Here is a 22,881-nt window from a genome sequence, read left to right as displayed (position 1 = left end):
TTGAATCTACACAGTAGAGTTGATGTGGAGTCAATAGTTGAGTAATGCAATAACAGCTGCAATAACAACTTACTTACAAGATACTGTGAATTACTCATTTTGAATTGCACATTACAATACATTTCAATTGTGACGCAAGCAAATTCTCAGTGCTCTAAATATTTGATACACACGTTCCATAATATAAATAAAATAGCTAACATAGTTACCTTCTCAATAAACCATGTGAGATATATTCCTCAACTTGATATGTGATTCAAATGAAATAAAATATATCTACATTACTGTATAACATCACCTCAGGGTAACATGGGTTTAAAAATTATAAGCGAATACTCATGATGCACATGAATACTAGTACAGTGCACGAGGCAAGCTTCACCATCTAAACTTGCCTTAGAGACTAATAAATCACAAAGCCACAGGGCAAGCCTTCTCACAAAGCATATATGGATTTTCATCAAATCATTACTTAATGCTACACTAAAATCCCACAAATTACCTGACTATACACATTTAATATAAATTATTGAAAATTATAAATACTTACCTTTGGGGTTGACGGTGAGACTGATGTCTTTCCCGAACGTTAGTTTAATTCCCTCAGTTCCACACTGAAATACTGCACAGCAAAAACTCTACAATAGGTTTTTTATTGATAAGAAAGACTGGCAGGTGACTGGTGTATGTGGCAACTTAACCCCAAACCACCGTGGTTTCCTGTGAGTTTGTGGTTGGTAGTCACACTGGCTGAGAACAGCTATACTGTAACTTGTTCCTCATTTTCCATCGACAGTACATACTTTAGACCCATGACTCCCTTCTGATCAGTATGCAGTGTGGCACCTGTGTTTAATAGAGATGAATATATGGTAATAATATCTTCAAATGTTCAGATTCCTACGGAATTACAGATAGCCTACTTCAAAGTGAATCATCGGGTCGTCCACAGACGGGCCTCCTATTAAAAAAAAAATATATATATATATATATATATATAAAAAGATGGACAAGACAGCAGCTAGGGAGAACATGGTTTACTTTATTAAAGGCATAGCTGATTCCACTTTCTGAATGTCTACATAAAGACAAAACACAAATGCTCAGAACACAAGCCCATCTCTGAATGAAAAACATTTCCTTCAACGATATCCTCTTCCATTTGTGACATGGCATCACCTCTCCAATAACATGTGGAACTTTCTGACGGCCAAAACCTCATGCAGAGTTTGAAGTGATTCTCTCCTTGATAAGGAACTTGAAGTGGGACTCAGTGCTTGATGTTGGTCAACTGCTCAGGGGAACTGTTAATGCGGTCATCTTTTGTCTGCAATATCCCACAGGACAAAGTATGGAATGTCATTACTACTCAGAGAGCAGGGTTCTTCTCAGTTTGATTTAATCAGTTTGTTCATGTTCCATCATGTAACAAAGCTCAAATTCAGAACGCTTTACAACAGGTCAATACCCTTTTCAATGAGCAGATCCAAGAAAGAAAACAGCCAAATCAACAGCATAGTTCCCCTGAAATGTTGACGTGATTTGTTTCGCTTCTGGCCAAATTTGCCCCAACATTCAGTCCAGAGTTGTTGTTTTTTTCTATTTTCAAATACATTTTTAATGCAACAAGAAAAGCACAATCACACAGAAAATAGACACATCATTTGAAGTTGGCTTTAATAAAATGTTCTCTACATGAAAATAAAAACACGCTTTTCCCTCATACAAGATAATCGGTCTTCTGCATATACCCTTTAGATACAAAATGCCTTTTTGCTGTCAAGACCATAAAGGAACCACTGTATATAGTTCTATTTCTAACCCTATCCAACAGTGACCCACTGGTATGAACTGAATCTAGAAGTGTGCCTCTAACCCTGGTCCTGGAGAGCCCCTTGGTCTCCTGACTATCGCTCAGAGTATCAGTGATTTAACTCCAACTAGCTGTGGATCTGAGACTCGTCTGGCTTGGGTGTCTCAATGGTGAAACCACAGTGAAACTCTTAGAGATAACACACCGGTGCACCCGAGTGACGGGACTTTTTACTTCATACGCAAACAATGAGATCAGTTATTAACAGGTTAGTATAGAGCTTGAGTTACAACTAAAACAAGCAAACCCAGAAACCCTCCAGGGCCTACGACAGCAAGAACCACTATCCTGCAGGGCGAAGACGTGCCTTGTTGGATAACTGTTGTGATTATATTAGTGGTTGTGAAGATGTTACAGATAACATTCTCTCTCTCTTTCTCTCTCCAGGTCTGAGCTCCTCAGGGCCTCACCTGTCCTCTGGCCTATCCCGGCCGGACCAAACTGTCTCGCCAGGCTTGTGCCCCATGTAGCTGAACCAGCAGCACTGCTGGACCCGTTTGCTCGTTTTACCATTTTATGACAGTGCCAACCATGATAGTAGTAATAAAACAACACTGACCAGGCACAAAGAGAGCCAATAAAGCTGCTTAAAACTATTAAAAGGCAGAACATGAACAAAAGAAATAGTTATGCAGGTAAGCTAGCGAGTTACATTTTACTCAAAGAAAGATGAGTAAATGCAGGAAGCGAGAGAGGGGTGGAGAGGGGGGAGAGGAACATATAAATATAAAGACTTCCCCCGGAAAGCAGTAAACTATTAGACATATTTACCCGATATTTCATGAAGCTAAAACTGCTACAAACAAATCACAAAATACAGTATTCTAATAATTGCAATATCTATTGCAGCTAGTAATATTATCCCTAAATCTAGTTTTCCTTATCCCCTATCTCCATTTGATTCCTCCTCTGCTGGGCTAATGTTGTGAAGCATTCCCATGCTCAACTGACCTGGAGATACACCATCAACTACGTGAAACATTTACAGAAAGCAATCTGCAGTCCAATTCAGCACACCTGGAAATCGCTTCGTTTAGCATAATCTGCTTCTGCGGTTCTCGAAAAGCGTCTGTGCACACGGGATGTGAGCGGCACACTATTTCCCCCACTTTTTTTTTTTTTTACCTCCTTCATTCGTTCATTTATTCACTCGTTCATCACTCCGCTACAAAGAGCCCCGCCTCCTCCGAGATAAAGAAAATGAATCGAGAGATCAGAAAGATCAGTCTTTCTTTTTCACCGCGTCTAACCTTATAGGCCCACCTTGCCCTCCTGAAGGCCCGCCTCACCACCCTTTGCTCTCTTGTCCGATAGGGAAAATCAAGACAAAGACTGGGATATCCACACCGAGAGCATCTCGAGAGGAGTTCCGGAAGCGACACCAGAGGATCCCAGTGTGAGATGGTAGATGACGTCGTCTCACACTCTCCCGAGGAGTTGAGGAGGTGTGGTGGCTGTCCATGGGGTTTTTCGGTTTCCTCAATGTTAAAGATCCTGCGAGTGTACCCAGCAGTAGCTTCGTGCTCAGCAGCGCGGTGTGGGAGGTGCTTGCACGCCCTCCTTGCCTTGTGAAGGAACAGAGAGAGAGGGGAGAGGGCTGCACCATTCCTCGTCTGCCGAGGGGGGTGGGGGGGGGGGATTGAGCCTTGGTTGGGTCATTCGCCTTCCCCAGCCTCCATATGCCGGTAATTCCGATTGGAGCTCGTTTTTTTTTACTTCTCCTGTCTTCTTACTTCTTCTTCTTGACACAAGTGCGTCTGGTTGAAGCCCTTCAGTGTGGCGGGTTCATGGTTCCATGGCCCCTCTGCTGCTTCTGCTTCTGCTGCATGAGGAGCTGCTCTAGGGCGGAGGGCCCCGGCTGCATCATGGAGCTGGACCAGATGGACTGAGACGGGTAGGACAAGATTAGCAAGGCCACTACAACACAACATCCTTAACAGGCATAACAAGGGATTGCCACCTACAGTAGAGCAGATATATTAGCAAAACACTAATAAATAGCAAGCGATAGCTAACTGTGTAGCTGACAAGTAAATGTTGAATGAGTTGAACTGTTTTGACTTAAATTTAAAAAGGTTTATTCTCCAGCACCTTTCCATAAAATAATTATTTGGTGTGTTTTAAGTTGCAACTCAGAAAAAACTTACAGGTAACATGTTTTTACCATTTAGCTACACTGCTAATCTTTGGTTGCATATGGTAATGTTAATGTTATCGACATGCCCTTTCCAGTTCAGAGATCCCTGTACAGTATTTAGCCTAGTTGAGAGTGCTACATGATCTCAGAAAGAAGCAGATTAAGCCCATTGATATTTACTTTATTTTGGTTAGTTATTTAGTTTAAGGCTGGCTTGATTGCACAATTGAATGGTATTTGACGATGTGTGATGAATGGATGTTGGGAAGTGGTTTCACCCCGTGACCCAGAAGGGGAGTGAATAAAGGGGGAGACCAAGGGACAAGACACAAGATGGAGACCAACATGGTGGCATGCGGTGAGGCATGACTGCCGGATGAATCTCATCGCTCTCCCCTTTGTTCTGACCACCATGTTCGAATCATGCAATGGACATATCAATGGACTTAACGATCAAGCACGGACATTAGCCAGAGAAAGTTTTAGAGCCGTGTAGAATAAACTGGACAAACAAAGCCAGGCGGAGTTAGCAAGGGGAGTTTGGACGAAAACGCAGCACCCTGCAGCTGGTGGCGTCCCCAGGCAACGGTGTCGAGGCAAATATCTAATCTACTGTTACATGAAAGAAAGCCTGTGTTTTCTCTTAATTGTGCGGTACTCCCGGGGGCTATTCTGGAGAGGGTGACCGAATGCTCCTAGACAACAAGGCCTAATATGGATTTGGTTTGGCTCGGTAACTCTCTGGCCCAGTAACACATGCGATTATAGAAGGTAGTAGAATGCTTGCTTTTTCAGACATTATTATTGTCTGAAGTGTTCATGATGATTATAGAGTAGGTATCCATGTCTACCCATCAAGTGGATGAAATTTTGAGAAGGAGATAGTGTGTGTGTGTTTGTGTGTGTGTTTGAAAGCATGCGAGCAGTACCTTCAGACTGTCGAGCAGCACGGTGGAGGAGTCCTCCATGGGCGTGTCCTGGGCTGCCCACGAGCTGCCTGGCGCGCCGCCCTGATGCCAGCTGTTCTCCGAGGCCGCAGATGATGCCGTCGCGGGCAGGTAGTCCAGACCGAACCCACTGACTGCTCCTTGCAAACCATACCACAGTCATTATCCTTCTACAAACCTGATTTATGGGTGTCTATTTGGCAGGAGTTCAAGACAGTGGCTGCTTTCGAAACCGCATACTGCATACTGTATGTACTGCATACTGTACTGATTTTCATAGCAGTATGCATCGGCTAAATGGATTCATTTCTGCAGTATGCTAGCCCAGTACATCGCGACACACAGACATGAGAACTGGAAAATTGTATTTAAATTATGCAGTATTTCAAGTATTACTGTATCCCTGAGATCTGTTTCAGATGTAAAGCACAATATAAATATAGGTAGGCTATTAGATGTATCAAAGGGAAACGTTTATAATTCAACCAATAACAGCTGGCCATTAACATGATCATAAATCCATCAGATCATGGTTTATCTAAATATTTAAGAGGACCTTATGAAAACCGACTCGCATTTCGCATGAAACAATGCCGCCGTTTTCACCGGTGATTGTTTACTTTTCACCGGTGATTGTTTACTTCCGCGTTCCGATGAAAAGCCGGCCGTACAGTATCCAAGCAGAAGCGGGAGGTATCGGGGGCTATCCGACTCCGAAAAATCTGATCCACAAAAATGCGTTGGTTGGATAAACTGACCACATTTTATGATTAAGCATAGTACATGACAAGGCAAAAAAATATTATAATGTAATACAGTAAGATATTGACCGTCGTAGAGCTTAACTTACAATCCTGTCAACGTTCTTTGGCTGAGGTGATTTCGCTTAAAAATCCAGCGGTAGCTGATGAAGTTTCCTGCGCTCTGCATTGTGGGAAACAGTATGGCACGAAGTCTGCTCTGATGCATACTGGCAATTTTCCCCTAATCAGTACGTCATCCGGGTACTTTTCACATACTGCAGATTTTCTTTTTGTTCGCATACTGCATTTTGGCAAAATCAGTACATACTACTAGTATAGTATGAGGTTTTGAAAATGGCCACATGAACACTGATATCTGTAACAGATGGAGTAATATAGCACTACTCCATAGGGCTGGGATTTTACGATTCAAAATCTATCTTCATTTGAGTTAACAATAATCGATTCATAAATCCCGAGATCTATCTTTTAATTTATGATTTTTCCTGTGGGTGCTTGAAGCTTTTAAATCCATAAGTATGGCATGCTAGAGTAGCTATTGAGCTAACATTAGAGCTATCTAGCTACATAGCTAACACTCTAGCTTATACGTTTAGCCATCTACAGCCAGTAGCTAGTTCATATCATTTAGCTAGCTAGCTAACACATTAGTAAAAAATCATTCTGTTCATCTGAATCATCAGTCTGATCATTAGCTGGCGTTAGCTAGCATTGAAAAGACAGCTAGCGAGCTGTTAGCCAACTAGCTGACAGAAGGCGCTAACTTCCGGCTTTGCAGACATTTCAAAATTAAAGGTCAGTGGAAAGACACTCAGTTCTCCAGACTGGACACTCTCACTGACTGTAGAGTTTGTAGAGTAACAACTTGCACTATATTGTGTTGACTGCTGTGTGGTTATCTTAAATAAAAAGTACATTAATGTAACTGCTTTGGGGTCAATTCTTAATGTAAAGATTAATATTTTTAATAATGGTTAGAGGGTTCTTCCTTGTACAATTTACAGCAGTTCTCAGAGACTGTATTTCATATCAAGCCAAATTGGTGCTGTAACTGAAATATCCGTTACCGAATCGATATCAAATCGCATTGGAAATCGAATCGGGACCTTGTGAATCAGAATAAAATCGTTTTGGGAAATCAGTGACGATACCCAGCCCGAATACTCCATCCTCTTCATTCTGGCTGACTAAATGAGTGAAGACTAAGACATTCGTGGAGACGGCTTTTCCTGATCGAAAATTCATTTAAAGTACAAAAAGGCCATTTGAAACCGTGCGACCATTATTACGTTCTCAGTGGTGTTAAATAGGCAACAGTGTTTCCCCCACCATTGCCTTGGAGGGGCAGGAGGCTCCCCCAATGGGACCTCACACCTTTCCTGAAAGACCCAAAAAGTTATAAAAAATAAAATAAAAAAAGCTCACTTTTAGATCGCTAACATTTTAAGCATAAGTCAATGCAGTTTAACATAGCAAAAATTAGCATTGTGGCTAGTGGACATTTTCTGACTGGGAGAGATTATATTTTCTGTTGCTCTAGCTGGCTACATAAGTAATGTAACCAAAGTTAAGTGCATGTCTTCTGATGTTAGTAATTATTACTAACATTAGCTAGGCTATGAGTTTTGGACTAAATATGCATTCAAGTTAGTTCACATTTTCCCATTTAGGCTATGCATTTTCAGCAATGCTTTTGCAATTTCTCTGTTCAGCATTCATACACATTTTCTGCAGAAAATGTAATTTTTTCTAGTAATATGTTTTTATGCGTTGTAAATATATGTTATTTAACTAAGCACTCGTTTCATCTCAGTGTAGAGAAATGCACCAATATAACAAACATGGATATCTAACAAACGCCTTACCCTAACCCTCTATGACAACACTTAACATTATGTATCCGTCACATGCCCGCCCCACGACAACACTAGTAGTTCCGGGGGGCCTACCACCCCCCCTGAAAAACATCCTACGGGAGACACAGGGTAAGATGGGAGTTTTGGGAGGTTTTTTTTTTTTACATCCCAGGGGAAGACTGGTCTTACCGGTCTTTTCCACCTTCCAGCGGTCGACCACCCTCCTGTCCCTGCTGTCGGGGGTCCCGATGGGGCCGAAGTTAGAGAAGGGCATGGAGCCGTGGCTGTGCGTGGGTGGGGAGGAGGGTAAGCTGCTGGGGTTGGAGGAGTGGGGGGACTGGCTCGCTGGTGTCGAGTGGTCTGTTATGGGAGAAATATCACAAACGTAATAAACCTCAAGGCAAAATAGGATTTGTGATATTTGTTGTCTTATTTACGTGGCAATCTTTTAACTGTTGAAAATTACTGATAACTAAGGATTGGATAAAAAAAATATGATGTTACGGTACCTGAGCTGGCGGGCAGGGACGGAGACCATGGGGTTCCTTCAAACAAGGAGTAGAGAGAAGGCTCCTGGTGCATCATGGGATTGTCAGGCTTGGGGTTAGGCGCCATGTTTTTCCCGTAGGCCTGACTGAAGATGCTGTTCTGATAGGAGCTCTCCTGAACCAGGAACAAAATAAGAGGAACCGAGTTTTTTTAAGTCACATCAAATGCCAAACCCCCTTCGCGAACACTATCAGAGAATGGCCTTTCAACTCTGCTGGAGCTTTGGGACCAAAGATGTAAGCTACAACAAAAGGCTTATAGAAATCCCAGACTGTTGCCTCTGAGACGCAGACATTCTTTTCCTCACGCGGCAGTCAAAACAAGTCTCGGGGCAGCAGGCTGTCGAAGCATGACTCCATGGCCTGGAGCTCCGCCCCATAGGGGTTAAATCAAACCATTAAGAGCAAAGACCCCCTATGGGGTGGAGCTCCACTCAGAGAACTAGAGTTACAATCCAGTAACCATCGGCTTCCACTGTATACTGACCTGAATTGGGAACCCGGATAAGGGCAACAGGGAAGATGATTGGCCAATGACCTCAGGCCCACTCTCCATTCGTGACTGATTTGGCAACTGCAGGAAAAAGAGTTAGGAAGCGTTGTATGAGATGGTGTTTGGTATTCAGTGATTTGTGATAAATGTCATGCAGTCTTTAGCAGGTGATGCTAGAAAATGTGTCTGTATTTCACACTTAAGACAAGAATGGTTTTTCACCCTGGTATAACAAAAAAATCTAAACTAGTGTCCTTCAGGAGTAATATGATACATTTTAATTTTCAGAAACAGTGTGCAATGAATTACTAGGCAACACTTGAATACTTGAAAAAGCATTAGCCTGTGAATTCCTGATGCACATTTTTGAAGGGAAATATACCAATTTGCCTTCAAAGCCCTTCAATGTGAATACAGCATTTAAACAAGGCATTATAAGTTTTTTATATTTTGAAGACCACTTGTATAGTAGCCAAAATGCAATGTTAAGCATGCTGAGCCACAATCTGGTAGACACAGTATGCTCAAATATAAGGTTGGGTTACTCAATTTGTAAAATTTCAGTCAGTCACTGTAAACAAAACAAAAAAGCATGCCCATCTTATGGATAAGGATGTGCACGATTAACCGACTAGTCAAGCGCCAGATGGGAGACCTACTATTAACCGGTAAATAAAATACTAACCAGTTAATCTAAAATACAAGTATTGGCCACAATGAATGTGTGCAGGGCGACATCTGCTTACTGTTGATGCCACTGGCTGCGAGAGCTCTGGCTGAGAGAGTGAATCGCGTTGTGATCGCGTGGAGTTACTGTGTGAAATGTAGTGGAGTTACTGTGTGAAATGTAGTGGAGTTACTGTGTGAAATGTAGTGGAGTTACTGTGTGAAATGTAGTGGAGCTACTGTGTGAAATGTAGTGGAGTTACTGTGTGAAATGTAGTGGAGTTACTGTGTGAAATGTAGTGGAGTTACTGTGTGAAATGTAGTGGAGTTACTGTGTGAAATGTAGTGGAGTTACTGTGTGAAATGTAGTGGAGTTACTGTGTGAAATGTAGTGGAGTTACTGTGTGAAATTTAGTGGAGTTACTGTGTGAAATGTAGTGGAGTTACTGTGTGAAATGTAGTGGAGCTACTGTGTGAAATGTAGTGGAGCTACTGTGTGAAATGTAGTGGAGCTACTGTGTGAAATGTAGTGGAGTTACTGTGTGAAATGTAGTGGAGTTACTGTGTGAAATGTAGTGGAGTTACTGTGTGAAATGTAGTGGAGCTACTGTGTGAAATGTAGTGGAGTTACTATGTGAAAAAAAGGTTGTTGGCTTTGCAAGGCCTATAACCAGTCTACCAGCACCATGTGGAGCTATCTTAAATATCGGCATGTCAGTGTTAAGCCTAATTTATACTCAGTCGACAAGTGTCGTACGACAAATGTCTGTTAAACAGAAAAAAAATGTTGACCGACATTGAGCATTTATAGCTACTTCAGCGAAGTGTCTGATCACCTCCATGGTAACTTGCAGACGCGTGGCTGATGGATCCACGGCAACGAACGTGCCTTCTATCTAGCCGTCCAATCACAGCTGTGCGACAAAAGTGACGGCGTCTGGGACATCAGAAAGTTTGGTAGGTGCAAGACACCCCTGTCCGACACAAAAAAGTGTTGACAGTGACATATTTTCTGTCTGTCGACACTTTCAAGTGTCATACGACAAAGTATAAATTGCCCTTTACGCTCACCAGTGGCGCAGAATGGGAGAAGGGGGAGAAGCAAACCGCTAGGCTAGTACTTTGTTCCCGGCCCCCGCTCGGTAGACGTGTGATCTGAGTGAGTAAATCTTACTGCACGTCATGCCGGACATAAGGCTATTATAATTTTTTGTTCAGCTATGATAAAGCAGTAACATTAACAGTTTTACAATCCTCCGGTTCACGGCTCGGAAATATCCCAACTGTTAATTTTTCTCTCGGTGTAACCTAACGCAGGCAGTAACGCTTCAATTGATGAAACTACTCGAACCGTTTCACTTGTTAAAGACAGCAGAGTTGTCAATAAATTATTTAATTCAGTTTTAATTGAATGATGCATGTTATTTGAAATACCCTTAAATGTTCTTTCTTTGTTTCCCTAACACTGTTACAAGAGCTTCTGAAAATTCTCCCCTTTTAGCCACGGGGTAGAGGACGGTTTTATGAGCCATTCTATTTTTAGACTAGTCGGTTAGTCGATCTTGATCAGTTTCGGTTACTTGACCTGAGAATTAATCATATTCCCATCCCTACTTGTGAACAATCCCAATCCAATCCTCATCCAGCAGAGAATGTTTGGCCTGCATTTGTAATTGCCATTCAGTTCCAAACCGTATGACTGAATAAAAGTCTCAGGCCAAAACACAGAGTCTAGCCTACAGATTGTGGCTTCATGCCAGGAGGGATGAGGATGAAGACTACATACAAATATGTTTCGTCCTGGAACAGTGCTAAGAGGGCCAGCCAATGCCTGGTAGAAATCATGAGGCTTAGTAAACACCAGCTCCTCCTCCTCCTCAAAATCTGCTAGAGTTTTTAACAGGTCAGGAGGTAGAAGAGGCGAGCTCTTGTTGTCCTAGTGAGAGACGAAGCAAAACAAGGAGGGGGGAAACAGAAAGAAAGAGAAAGAAAGAGGGTAAGCCGGTAATATATAGGTTGGCAGAGTGATAGAATACAGATCAGCCTTTACAGAGTAGCCTAAAGGATAAGCCAGGTCACATGTTCAAAAAGCACATGGTTGTGCCATAAACAAAGTCCACGTTTTACTATCAACATCTGACACAAACGTCATCAGAACAACATACAATATCCATTGGGTGCTGCTAGTCCGATTCGAGTCAGCACATTGGGAATGAGGCCATATGAGTTTTGCAGAGATCAACTCTCACAGTCCAGACTTGCACTCACTGCGAGAGACATTGACAGACACTGTGAGAAAACCACAGCAAAGTACCTCCTGTGGCCCTATAGACTCCATATAAATAACTCTGTAGAGAAGGGTTTAAAGGCAGCAGACCTCAGATCCAGTAATTTTATCAAAAAGAGACAGCAAATTCATTATCCAGTAGTGTAGTCTTATTTTGTTCTCGCTTAGCTACATCCTGGCATATTTGCCCTAGTAGGCAAAATGAACACACAAGTCTCTTAGCAGGAGACATCTTAGCAGAAACAACAGAAGAAGAAAACAGAACAGAAAGGAAGAGCAAAGGCCAAGAAAGCTGAATTACTACCATCCCTTAGGTCCCCCAGCCGGAAAAAAAACATTTGCACATTTGCTTTTCATTCTCAGCGTTACAAACTGACCTCAAACGGCGGTCCCCTGGGCATGCTCTCCTGGTCGGGGCAGAAGCCCCCCGGCGGCCTCTTGACCCCCATCCTCTCCCCCATCATGGGCCGGTTATCCCCCATGCGGTAGGGAGGCTCCCAGTAGAAATCCTGCATCTTCACGTCTGGGTACTTCATCTTCTTGTCCATGGTGGGCGGCTGCTGCTGGGCCGGCTGCATGGTGGCGGTCTGCAGCTGGTGCTCGAACAGCTTGAGGGGGTCCTGGGGGGGCAGGTAGTAGGGCTGCTGCTGAGGCTGCTTGACGGGCATCTGCATGGGCATCTTCTGCATGGCCGACTGGGCCTGGTGCTGGCTCCACATCTGGCCGGCCTGCTCCGACACCTGCATGTACTGGTTGGGTGGGGAGGAGAAATCGTAGATTTAGAAATGAGAAATAATAGAAATAAAAATAAAATAATAGATATAGAAATCGTAATTTCTCCAGATTTATCGGGCCGCCGTTCGTTCGCCTTCATTCGGTCGCCGCCGACATTAAATAAAACGACGAAGAGGTTCCGCTAACACACAGCTAAGCTTGTGCATTTCCTACATTTGCTCTGTTCGGGGGGAAACCTTCACGATTTTCCAAATCCATCTACTGCACTGTGAATCCATGATTCCTGTTGGTATGAATCTTCTCTTTCCCTGGCGTATTCGGACGGGACCGTTTACCTGCTGCATGCCAGGGTGGAGAGGCGGGCTCTTCCCCAGCTGCACAGGCTTGGTGGGCGACTGCTGCTGCTGGGTCAAGGCCTGGACCTGGAGCTGGACAGACTGCTGCAGGGCCTGCTGAGAGGGCGGCTGGCCCTGGGGGGGGGCCTGGTTCATGGGTCCCTGGCCCGGGGGCCCCGAGGGCCTCTGCTGGCTGTAGGGAATGTGCGACTGCTTCCCGGCCTGCACCTGTGCGCCGGCGGCCTGCGAGTGGGCGACGGGCTGGATGAAGGGCCCGGGGACCGACACGCCGGCGGAGAAGGTGAAGCCAGGGTTCATGGAGAACGCCACAGGGGGAGGGATCACGTAGGCAGGAGGGGGGAAACCTGGGGGAACAGGACTAGAATAAACACCCGACTTGTGATCCTTACAAAGAACAACTCTCTGGGGCGCCCCGGTAGCTAACCGGGTAAGGCGCGCACCATATGAAGACTAGTTCTTCACGTGGCGGACCCGGGTTCGATTCCCGGCTCGGGTCCTGTGCCGCATGTCCTCCCCTCTCTCTCTCTCCCACATTTCCTGTCTCTCTACACTGTCCTATACCATTAAAAGCTGAAAAGGCCTAAAAAATATATCTTTAAGAACAACTCTCTGACCAAGAACGTTCTACTCCACCCTTAAATCTGAAAAATCCAATTGTGTTTTGTTTTTTTTCAATCTATGTATTGAACGGAACAGAATGATCCTCTAAAGCAGTCCGAGTGTCTCTGTGCGTGCGTGGGTGTCGTACCTGGCCGGCTGGGCAGGGGGGGGAAGGCCCCGGGATGGTGGATGGGGATGAACTGAGTGGAGCAGGTGGTCTGGGGCTGGGTGACCGGAGTCTTCCTCGCCTCTGGCACAGGAGTCTTCCTCATCTCGGGTTGGGCTTTCACCTTCAGAACACACACACACACACACACACACACACACACACACACACACACCACACACACACACCACACACACCACACACCACACACCACACACAGATGTTTTAAGTTATACAGTCCTTTGCAAAGTAGCTCCACATTAAATGCAAAACAGGGCGACGTAGCACAATAAAGCTAATAACCTTATTTATCTTTCAAACCTCTGTTTTTGTGTCTACTGTTACCATGGTACCTGAGGTAAAGCCTCCATCCTACCTGTTTCCCGGCATCCAGCGTTTTCTCCTGACTGCCCTTCTTCACCTCGCTCTTCCTCTTTCCGTCTCTCTTCTGCTCTCCTTTTCCCGGGATTCCGTTGCCCTTCCCAAACTCCCTCCGCTCCTTCTGGGCGTGGCTCCGGCCGGACTCCCTGCTTTGCTCCCTGGGTTTGATGTTCTCCTTGAAGGTCACCACGGGCCTCTCTCCCCCCTCCAGGCCGCTGCTGGGGGCCTTGCCCACGGACAGGACCGACTTGAGGCCGGTGTTGCCATCGTTGGGGGTCTGTTCGCCGTTGGAGGACTCCTGGAGGACGGGCGCGTCCTTCTCCTGGGGCTCCTCCACGGCCAGCTCGGGGATGTGGGTGATGAAGAGGAGGAGGCCGTCGCTCGTCCTGCACTGGATCAGCCTGGAGAACACGACACGACCAGCCTGTTCACACGCTGGCTTCAAACTGAAACTGTTGTGGTTTTAAAGCCACAGCAAACTTGGCTTGAAATAGTAAAAATGCAACGTGTGATATCAAAGTGCAGTTTCTCATTAAGCATCCACAAAAATCTGAGTGAAAATAGACATTCATATGTAGAGAGTGGGTCGTATGCCCACCTCCCTTGTTCTCTGTAAAGCGCATTGTGTTACCTATTAGAAAACCTAGTTCAAAAACAGCTCATTTGGTTGTTTAGCCCATTTGTCAAGAAATTTTGAAAAACACCCAATAAATGAGCTGAAATGGCTTTTTGGTGGTGTGCAGTAGAGGGTCGTTGATGATGAAAGGGCAGAGGTGTACGGACTCACTCAGGCTGGTTGTCTGCTACCCACTTCCCCAGACTGATGAGCCTCTGGTGCCTGGCCTGAACTGGCAGACCCTCCTTATCCCCCACCATGCCCTGGTGACCCTTGGTGAAATCCAGAGTCCTGAGACATTACAAAGGAGAGCAGACGTAAGTAAATATTCATCAGATGGGCAGATGAATACTTAAACACACGGTGTGCATGGCAGATAAGCCAACAGAGGGGTGTTTCGTACCGTAGAGCAGGCCTGAGGGCTAAGAAGCCCTGCAGCTCAAACTCCTCTGGGAGCGGAGTCACTAGGAGACAAATGGGGAATCATTATTTGGGCAGTGGTGGTAAAGAAAACAGGCAATTCAAGGGATTTCAAAGATGTTCAAACAATTAAAAAGGTGCCATCAGTCAGTAAGAGCAAAGTGGCCCAGCCAACTTAGCTTAAGAGTAATATGGACTGCCCCACTTTTATACTTCGATATAGGTAAACCAATTAATGAACTCATATTAGTAAAGCAAAGCGTGTCTTGTAAGCGTTTTACCTGAGGCGCAGGACACATCATCCTCCTTGGGTTGGAAGCTGTTCAGAATCGACACCAGCCACGGCCAAACACTACGATCATATAAAATCACGCTTTTACAAAAAGCTCGTTTTCATCTAGTTTCCAATAGCATCACTGCAGACTTCAACTAAACCACAGCGCTGGAGGACAAATGTTGACAGCTGAGGTGTGAAGAAGACTTACTACTGCCTCTTATCCACCGCGTTCTCGTGGAATACGCTGGGGCGCAGTTTGAGCCAGTCCAGGGACACTTTGATGGCCGGCAGCGGACACTCGCCCATGATCTCTTTGTTCTTGTTCAGCAAAGCCCGGCTACACATGACGCCCAGAAAGGACACTGGAGAGAAAGGATTAAACGCACTGAAAGGTTGGTCTCCCATTCTTTAAAGTCGTTAAAGCCGATTAGGACCGATTTTAATATATCCCACAGAGACTTTTTTTTAAATAGCTCTCAATTAGCTATTATACAGTCTCTTGAGAAAAAATGTGATCCGCTTGAGCCCATCAAGATTGGAACGGTTATGGACTTGGCAGAATGATCTCAGAAGGAATGATCTGAGAGATTTATGCCCTGTTACAGTACTCTGACTCTTCAGCTGATGATTCCCTGGAGTCCTTGTGGGAGCGTGATCTAGCGATAACATTTAGTCCTGCAGACTGGATCAAGATTTGCAAGGGGATCTTCCCGAAATGTACTTTAAATTTTATACATGAACACATTTTAAAACATTTTAATAGGATTTATTTTACACATGTTCGCCTGCAGAAAATGTTCCCCAACAGCCCAAACCTCTGCTTTAAATGTAAAATGCACAAAGGTGCACTGGTCCATCTGTTTTGGCCCTGTGACCCCATCCAGACATATAGGAAGGAGGTTCATCTAGCGATCCAGGAGGTTACTGGTAAACAGTTCACACTGACTCCCTCTTTTTACTTCTCCAGACAATCTTTTTGATACCGACACCAAATCTCTGTTAATACTTCTTTTATTTCTGGCCAAAAAGTGTATTTTGCTGGTGTGGTCTGCACCGCAGGTCCCTACAATAGGCATGTGGATATCACAGACATGGGCCATTCTCCCAATAACCCTGAACACTGATTTACATATAAACATAAAGCCACGTTAAATCTAGAACAAAATCTAGAATGAAGGAAATATCTAGAGTATCTGGTATCTACGTACTGAAAAGGCCCAGGATGTGGAACCAGCTGATCTGCTGGTCAGAGCTGTAGGTCTGGTCGTCTCCTTCGTTGGCCAGGTCTCTGAGGTGGTGCAGCTCAAACAGGTTGATGACTGTGATGTGAACCAGCTGCTGAGAGCTGAAGGACTTCTGAAGAATCAGCCTCTGCGAAGAAATAGAAAAACAAAGACTTTCAGGTTATTAAAAAAATCTTTCTACTTTGAGTTGGAAGTACTTATGATGTTGAGTGGTTGGTAGGCTTTTGAATTGGTAGTGGGTCCAATTAATCGATTAATCATTCATGACGGTCAAAGTCGATTTTTGGTTACTAATCGATTTTTGGTCAAATTGTGGTCATTCTTTTTTTTTTTCATTGAAATAAACATGTCCTTTAAAAAGATATTTAAGTTGAACTGAACAAATGTCGTCGGCCGGCTTCTGCTCTACTGTCCCAATAATCAACAGCTGAATTTGAAATGGAAACATTTGGAAACACCTTTAACGTCTGGAAAACATTTAACTCTTCAAATCCATAGATTTTTCCTCTGTTTTACCTGAAACTGCTCCTCCAGCTTCTCTCTCAGGTTGCCGAGTTTCTCCAGACTCTTGCTTAGGTAGACATGACCGTGGAACTTGATGAAGGCCTTGATGAAATCTGACACGCTCCACTTAGTTTTGACCTCGTCGCGGCTGAGGAGAAGAAATAGGTGAGTGTACAGAAGGCTACAAGCAATGTTACCTCTGCTGCACCTAATGACTATTTTAACGCTTAATCTAGCTATTATTTTTTTATTTTGATAAGTGGATTAATCTAACAACTAATTTAACCATTATTTTAGCGATTGTTTTTATTGCTCGATTAATAGAACACTTAATTCACCCCAAAAAATCTAACAAAATTGTCTCATTAATATTTCTATATTTTATTTAATCATCTTCTCTTAAAAACAACAAAATGCAACAATAAACAAAGTAGCTGCACTGCAGGTCATTATAAAATCTTTCAAATTTGTAGGCAAACTATTTAGCTGGCAAATGATTAAATCACTAACCCATGTTTGTTTAATTTTAGGTCTGTGTGGGTACGGTTACCAGATTTTCAAATGTTATCTTACATTGAAACAAAATATATTTTTAACCACCCAACTGTGTAAGCTCTGTATTAAACGTGCCTTTTCTCTTCAGTCTAACATGCGACATGACTGTGCTCAGACGCACAGCAGCTCACAACAGGTGCTACAATCGAATGACACAGCCTCAGTCAAATCAATGTTTAATCCCCACGCATAGTTTATTGATGGTTTTCTGATTGTATTTGATGTTTAATGAAATAACAATGATAGAACGTCATTCACAGCTCTGACTGCATTCATACCCAATGAATTGTTGGCTACCTTTGAAAGTGTATGGCCTGGTGTAGGCTGTAGCTTAAAGGCAAAAAAAAAAAAGTGCTGGTACTGCAAAACGGCTTCAAAACAACATCTGCAATCTTAAAGGAGAAGGCTCTTTTTCGACAACCTGGACCTTATTTACGGCATATTATAAGACGTTTGACTCACCGAGATAACTTTGGTGTAATTCGGAGGCCTGTAGAAGAAATTTAAAATCCAGCACGAGCCAAGTATATCCATGTAATGGCAGCGGACGGGGAACCGAGAATGCAGCTTCTAAAAAATCTATTTTCTACCGCGAAACAGTTGTTTTCATCAATCTGTCTTTATGAATCACTAGTTGTGCTTCCATAGAGCGAGGGCTTGTTGTGGTTTTCACATGCCTCTGTAATATGATCTTTAGAATGTCTTTAGAGATGAAATAAAGCTTCCCCACTTGCTCCAGCACGCATGCGCACAGCGCGCAGACTGGCTATTCTCCGTCTGTAGGCTACACTCGCAGCTCACATTCTCTACGCTACGATCGGCTAGTTGGTGCCTGGAATATTGTGTGCAATATGGCTGAATATTTATCAGATTTTGAGGATATAGAAGATGATGGAAGCCGTCGTAGCGTAGCGTAGGTGGGATATGGTCATAGAATGCAGATCAGCGCTCTGCACTTCTGATATCTGATTGGCTATGCGCTTAGAGGCTGTGCTTCAGGAGCAAAGAGGATCTCTAAATAGTACGGCCATTCTGAAGCTCAGCTCTCCTAGATGCTCTGGAGATCCACAATCATAAGCTGAGAACTTGCTTTTAACATAACTGTACAAGCTGACGACATGCATCAGAGGTGGGGCACGACAGGTTCGCTGTGCACTTATTAGCTGCGACCAGCAGCTCTATAGCTCGCTCTATCGGTCGCTTGGTTGGCCCACAAAAATGTCCACAAACAGCTGTTGCTAATCTACCAGTAATTGGACAAGGGAGAACATTCAGCCAGATTGAAAATGCTTGTATCCTACTCTATAGCTTGTAAGTGGTTGCCGATATTGCAAATTTGCTCTTGTTTTTTTAAACCCTTCTTCCAAGAACAACATTCAATACCCTTAGCAATATCCTTCTATGAATGAAAAGCTCAAGTGTACCTTTCCAGGGCTTTAGACAGTGCTTTCTGTAGGTTTGTGGAGGCGGCGGGGAAGGGGAACTTGACTGCGATGCTCCTGCAGTAGTAGAAGATGGTGGTGAGATGGTCCCCTTTGGAAGAGGCCAAGATGGCCAGCTGATTGTAAGGCTGACCTGTAACAAAAGAAAGAGAGATTGATGGAAAATAAAACAACCCAGGTGATGTCTATCTAGGGATGGGAGGTGGTGGAAGGGATTATCCAGTGGACTGCCCTCACCATTAGAGGGAACGAGTTGAGCTGCGTGTCTGTAATAAGACTCTGCCTGGCTGGTTTGGTTGCGATATCGTGCTAAGAAAAGGGAGAAGAAAAAAAAAGGTTTTGCATAATACTGTACTTCAGAGCCCTACTTGGGAGCTGCTCTAACACACGGATCAGGGTTGGGTTCTAATTTTCATATTGGTAAAACTAACATGCACTTTAATACACTAAAGGTCAATGTAACTCTTTCCAAAACTGGTCAGTCATATAGACTTCTAGTTATTTTTAAAGAGAATTCTCACCAATGTCTCCAAGGTGCACAAGACAATGCTGGCAGATGTAGGAGCAAGAGCTGGGCTGGGGTTTTACAATGGCGCTGGTGTACGTCTGTTTATTGCTGATAATTCCAAGCTGAGATGACTTCACACGACTAGGCAAGTCCACGTTGAACACAGTACACAGCTCTTGTAGTAACTGGAGGAAGGAAGAGGTGTATTATTCAACCGGGAAAACAGGTTTAGCTTCAGCTGCACAATAACCGTATCATTCACTTTCACACTGAAGTGTAAACGATGACATTATATTGTTCTGTTTATTGACAAAGGAGTTCCAGTGTCAAACATAGGTCCTTGGGATAAATTATCAAGCATATGAAGTCAATACTGTCATCTTCAATTACATGCTCACATCTACATTTGTCCACAATCTTAATAGATTCATATATATTCATATATTATTTTCCCTCCAATATTCTTAATCTTCATCTTCCATTTATTCCCTGTCACCATTAAAATAACACACTGCACATAGTACAAATAAATTCTCGTTGCAACTCACTTGTGTATAGAATCCACTAGCTGCCTCGAGAAACAAGGACAGGTTGGCCTGAACTTCACTTCTGTTGGGATTGGCTCTGTTCTTGGCTTGACTCTGTAGTGTTGTTATCTGATTCTTAAAAGCATGGTTCCAGCTGAAAAATAAATCACATCCTAGTTAAGGTCAAACTAACATTAAAGAACTACTTCTGAATTACTGCATGTTTTACAAGACAAAATATCAAAAAATCCATTAAAAAGACAATAAACCACTCCTTAATACAAAACTGGAGTGAACATCAAACACAAAGTAATGGGTTTACTTACAGATCTTGCTCTACTTTTTTGTCCAAAGCATACTCCAGGTCAGTCACCAGCATCTTCTGGTATAAGTCCTGAAGCGCCTGCCTTGAAGTCCAGATCTCTGCTGCACCAAGTTTCGAATCTATAAATGGATGGACATTCTCAATTATCTGCTCAAAAATGTAACTATATTAATCAGAGGTGCAAACCGATCACAGGTGAAAAAGGAGACAAACATGCAAACCCATTAAGGATGATTTGAGATATTTCTGTTAAGGATGGTAAAGAGATGAGATATAATTACAACTGATAAACCAACCTACTATAACACAGGCATGTGTGAGGCTATCTGAACAGCAGGCTGCCAAAATGAAAAAACAATTCCAGTCCCAAAGCACAGCAACAATCAAATCAAGTGTTGTTTATGTGATACTATATTCGCTAGGGTGAATGAAATATACACATACCTGTCATGTCAGCCTTCAGGGCTTCTGCCTGCCTGCTCAAATGTAAACAACCAAGAGAAGGCACAGATTAGAGGTAGTAATACAGTACATCCCTGCTGAAAGTTATAGGCTGTTGAAGAAAATACATTATACAGTCATTTAGCAGATGCTTGTATCCAAAGCGAAGTGCATTCAGCGTAGGTAGTCAAGAGAACTACTAGTCGCCAGAAATAAGGGCATCTCCTTTCTAAACAAGCATCTAAGAGCATAACCACGTGCACACACACGCAAACACATAGTAAAATCCCACGCTGACTCTAAACTCACACACCACATGAAGAATGACTCCTAAGTAAGGTGACTGAGAGGTGAGTCCTCAGCCAGAAACTCAAAATCTTTATCATAATATCTGGCGATTGAATAATACCTGGCCACAGCGTACCAGGAAACAGGCCACTATGTAATAGCCTATCTCTTAGTGGAAAGCAAAAAGCACCAGCACCAAAGCACCAACGTCCCACATATACCAAATAAATGTTACCATTATCATGATACAACAATCCACCACGAATTACTTATTGTCTTTCCTTATGTGTTATCCCACTTGGCTGAATGATGGGACATATGATGTTAACTGAAGGGATGCCAAGCACTGCTTGCGCCTTAGGTGTGGAAGGTGGGTGCAGGTGGATGGGCTACAGACAACTGGGACTGGGACACTTAGGTGTGGAAGGTGGGTGCAGGTGGATGGGCTACAGACAACTGGGACTGGGACACTTAGGTGTGGAAGGTGGGTGCAGGTGGATGGGCTACAGACAACTGGGACTGGGACACTTAGGTGTGGAAGGTGGGTGCAGGTGGATGGGCTACAGACAACTGGGACTGGGACACTTGTAAAGCATGTAAACAATTGTCGCTTCCTTGATGGTAAAACAGAAACTGATGTCTAATAGCTGGCTTCATAAAATACTTGGTGTCAATGCAATGTTGCAAAGCACACGGGTATTGAGCGAGCTGGTTACTGGTGCTAACTCAGCCAACTAACGTTAATACAACGCATAGCATTAGCTAGCTCCATCACCACCCTAGTGCTTGCTAGTGTGCTTGTAACGAAACATAACTGTTTGATTCTAGCTAGCCAACTAAACAACAAGTGCACCAAAGTCACGACCATATAGTCAAAATCACTAGCAGGTACCCAACGTTGCTAGCATCCGGCCTACGTTAGTAGCTACGAGCTAGCTTAGCTTAGCTAGCTAACCAGCAGGAATGATCACGCGTCCCATACGGGCTACTGTTTGAGCTAAGCTAGCGGTAGCTGCTTGGGTCACTTTACTCAGTCCGTAGCTAACACAGCTAAATAAACAATCTGTCCAGCGTACGACTAGACAATAAGCTAGCTACTAGGGTCACGTATTTTTTCCAACTAACGTTAGATTCGCGCAATTCAAATGCGAAGCGAAACATAGCTAGCGATGCTAAAGCTTTAGCCAACACAGCCAGGACTGGCTACATGTAAGGTTGGTTCAGTGGTGTTGGGTAGTGGCGGCTATACCCACAACAACATGTTCATCAGACGTGTTCTTTAGTCATAGAGCCACTGCTTATTCCGTCCACTAACATTGCAGGTAATCGCACTGAAACGCAGAGCCCATATTTCCACTGCTCACTTTGGGTTAGCGGAACACAAACCACCCCGTTTTGTGATGTTTTTGTGAGCTAGCTCACGTTATGTTTCTAGCTAGCTAATGACAAGGAGCCAGTTTCCCCTGGATACGGAGATGCCCAGATGCGATGGACTGGGTGACAGGATATCCCAAATATAATACCGAAATTAGAAAGACGATAATATCTCTTAGATTTACCGTAAATATTGGGCGCAGAGGTTCATCCTGCCCGATCGCCGGTCTTTTAGACAACGACTGGTCCAGAAGCAAGAGCTACTCCCGGCGCCATGTTGTTCCTCTCTTCGTCATGGGCAGAGCCACCAGCCCAGATGTATAGCTCGGCTCAGCATGCCCTCCAGACGAGCCACGGGGAGGGGAGGGTGCTTGAGCCTGGAGGCTACAATATTAAAAACATCACAGGTCCTGGAAATGAGACAGCCAAGCCAGATGACAGTCATCATTTAGCCTCCTGTTTGACCTCAGGCTCAGCCTGGAGTGACCATGGAGCAAACACGAGAACTTGTGTGTAGAACTCCACTCGGGCTTCTTGACATTGCGATGACA

The 22,881-nt window shown here is 43.9% G+C and overlaps 1 protein-coding gene across 2 annotated transcripts; it reads right to left on the bottom strand.

Moving 5' to 3' along the window:
* Positions 1-1,012: 1,012 nt before the first annotated feature.
* On the bottom strand, positions 1,013-22,639 carry smg7 (SMG7 nonsense mediated mRNA decay factor). Of its 2 annotated transcripts, XM_084458427.1 has the most exons (23): positions 22,516-22,639; positions 20,672-20,703; positions 20,229-20,346; positions 19,924-20,056; positions 19,389-19,560; positions 19,105-19,176; positions 18,850-19,000; positions 16,883-17,018; positions 16,331-16,493; positions 15,331-15,484; positions 15,127-15,197; positions 14,829-14,889; positions 14,597-14,716; positions 13,805-14,210; positions 13,411-13,552; positions 12,642-13,006; positions 11,949-12,320; positions 11,071-11,220; positions 8,613-8,699; positions 8,087-8,240; positions 7,767-7,937; positions 4,940-5,097; positions 1,013-3,758 (listed from the first exon to the last, which is right to left on the bottom strand). In XM_084458427.1, exons 1-23 carry the CDS (start codon positions 22,539-22,541, stop codon positions 3,645-3,647), a joined length of 3,528 nt encoding a protein of 1,175 aa, XP_084314553.1. In that variant the 5' UTR covers positions 22,542-22,639; the 3' UTR covers positions 1,013-3,644. The 2 variants fall into 2 exon arrangements, with proteins under 2 accessions (XP_084314553.1, XP_084314554.1); XM_084458428.1 differs by lacking the exon at positions 11,071-11,220.
* Between the last annotated feature and the right edge of the window lie 242 nt (positions 22,640-22,881).

This window comes from Borostomias antarcticus (assembly GCF_949987555.1).
Source record: "Borostomias antarcticus genome assembly, chromosome: 24".
Classification (NCBI taxonomy): domain Eukaryota; kingdom Metazoa; phylum Chordata; class Actinopteri; order Stomiiformes; family Stomiidae; genus Borostomias; species Borostomias antarcticus.
Note: the sequence above shows the minus strand (reverse complement) of the source record. Positions and strands in the feature narration are given on the sequence as shown.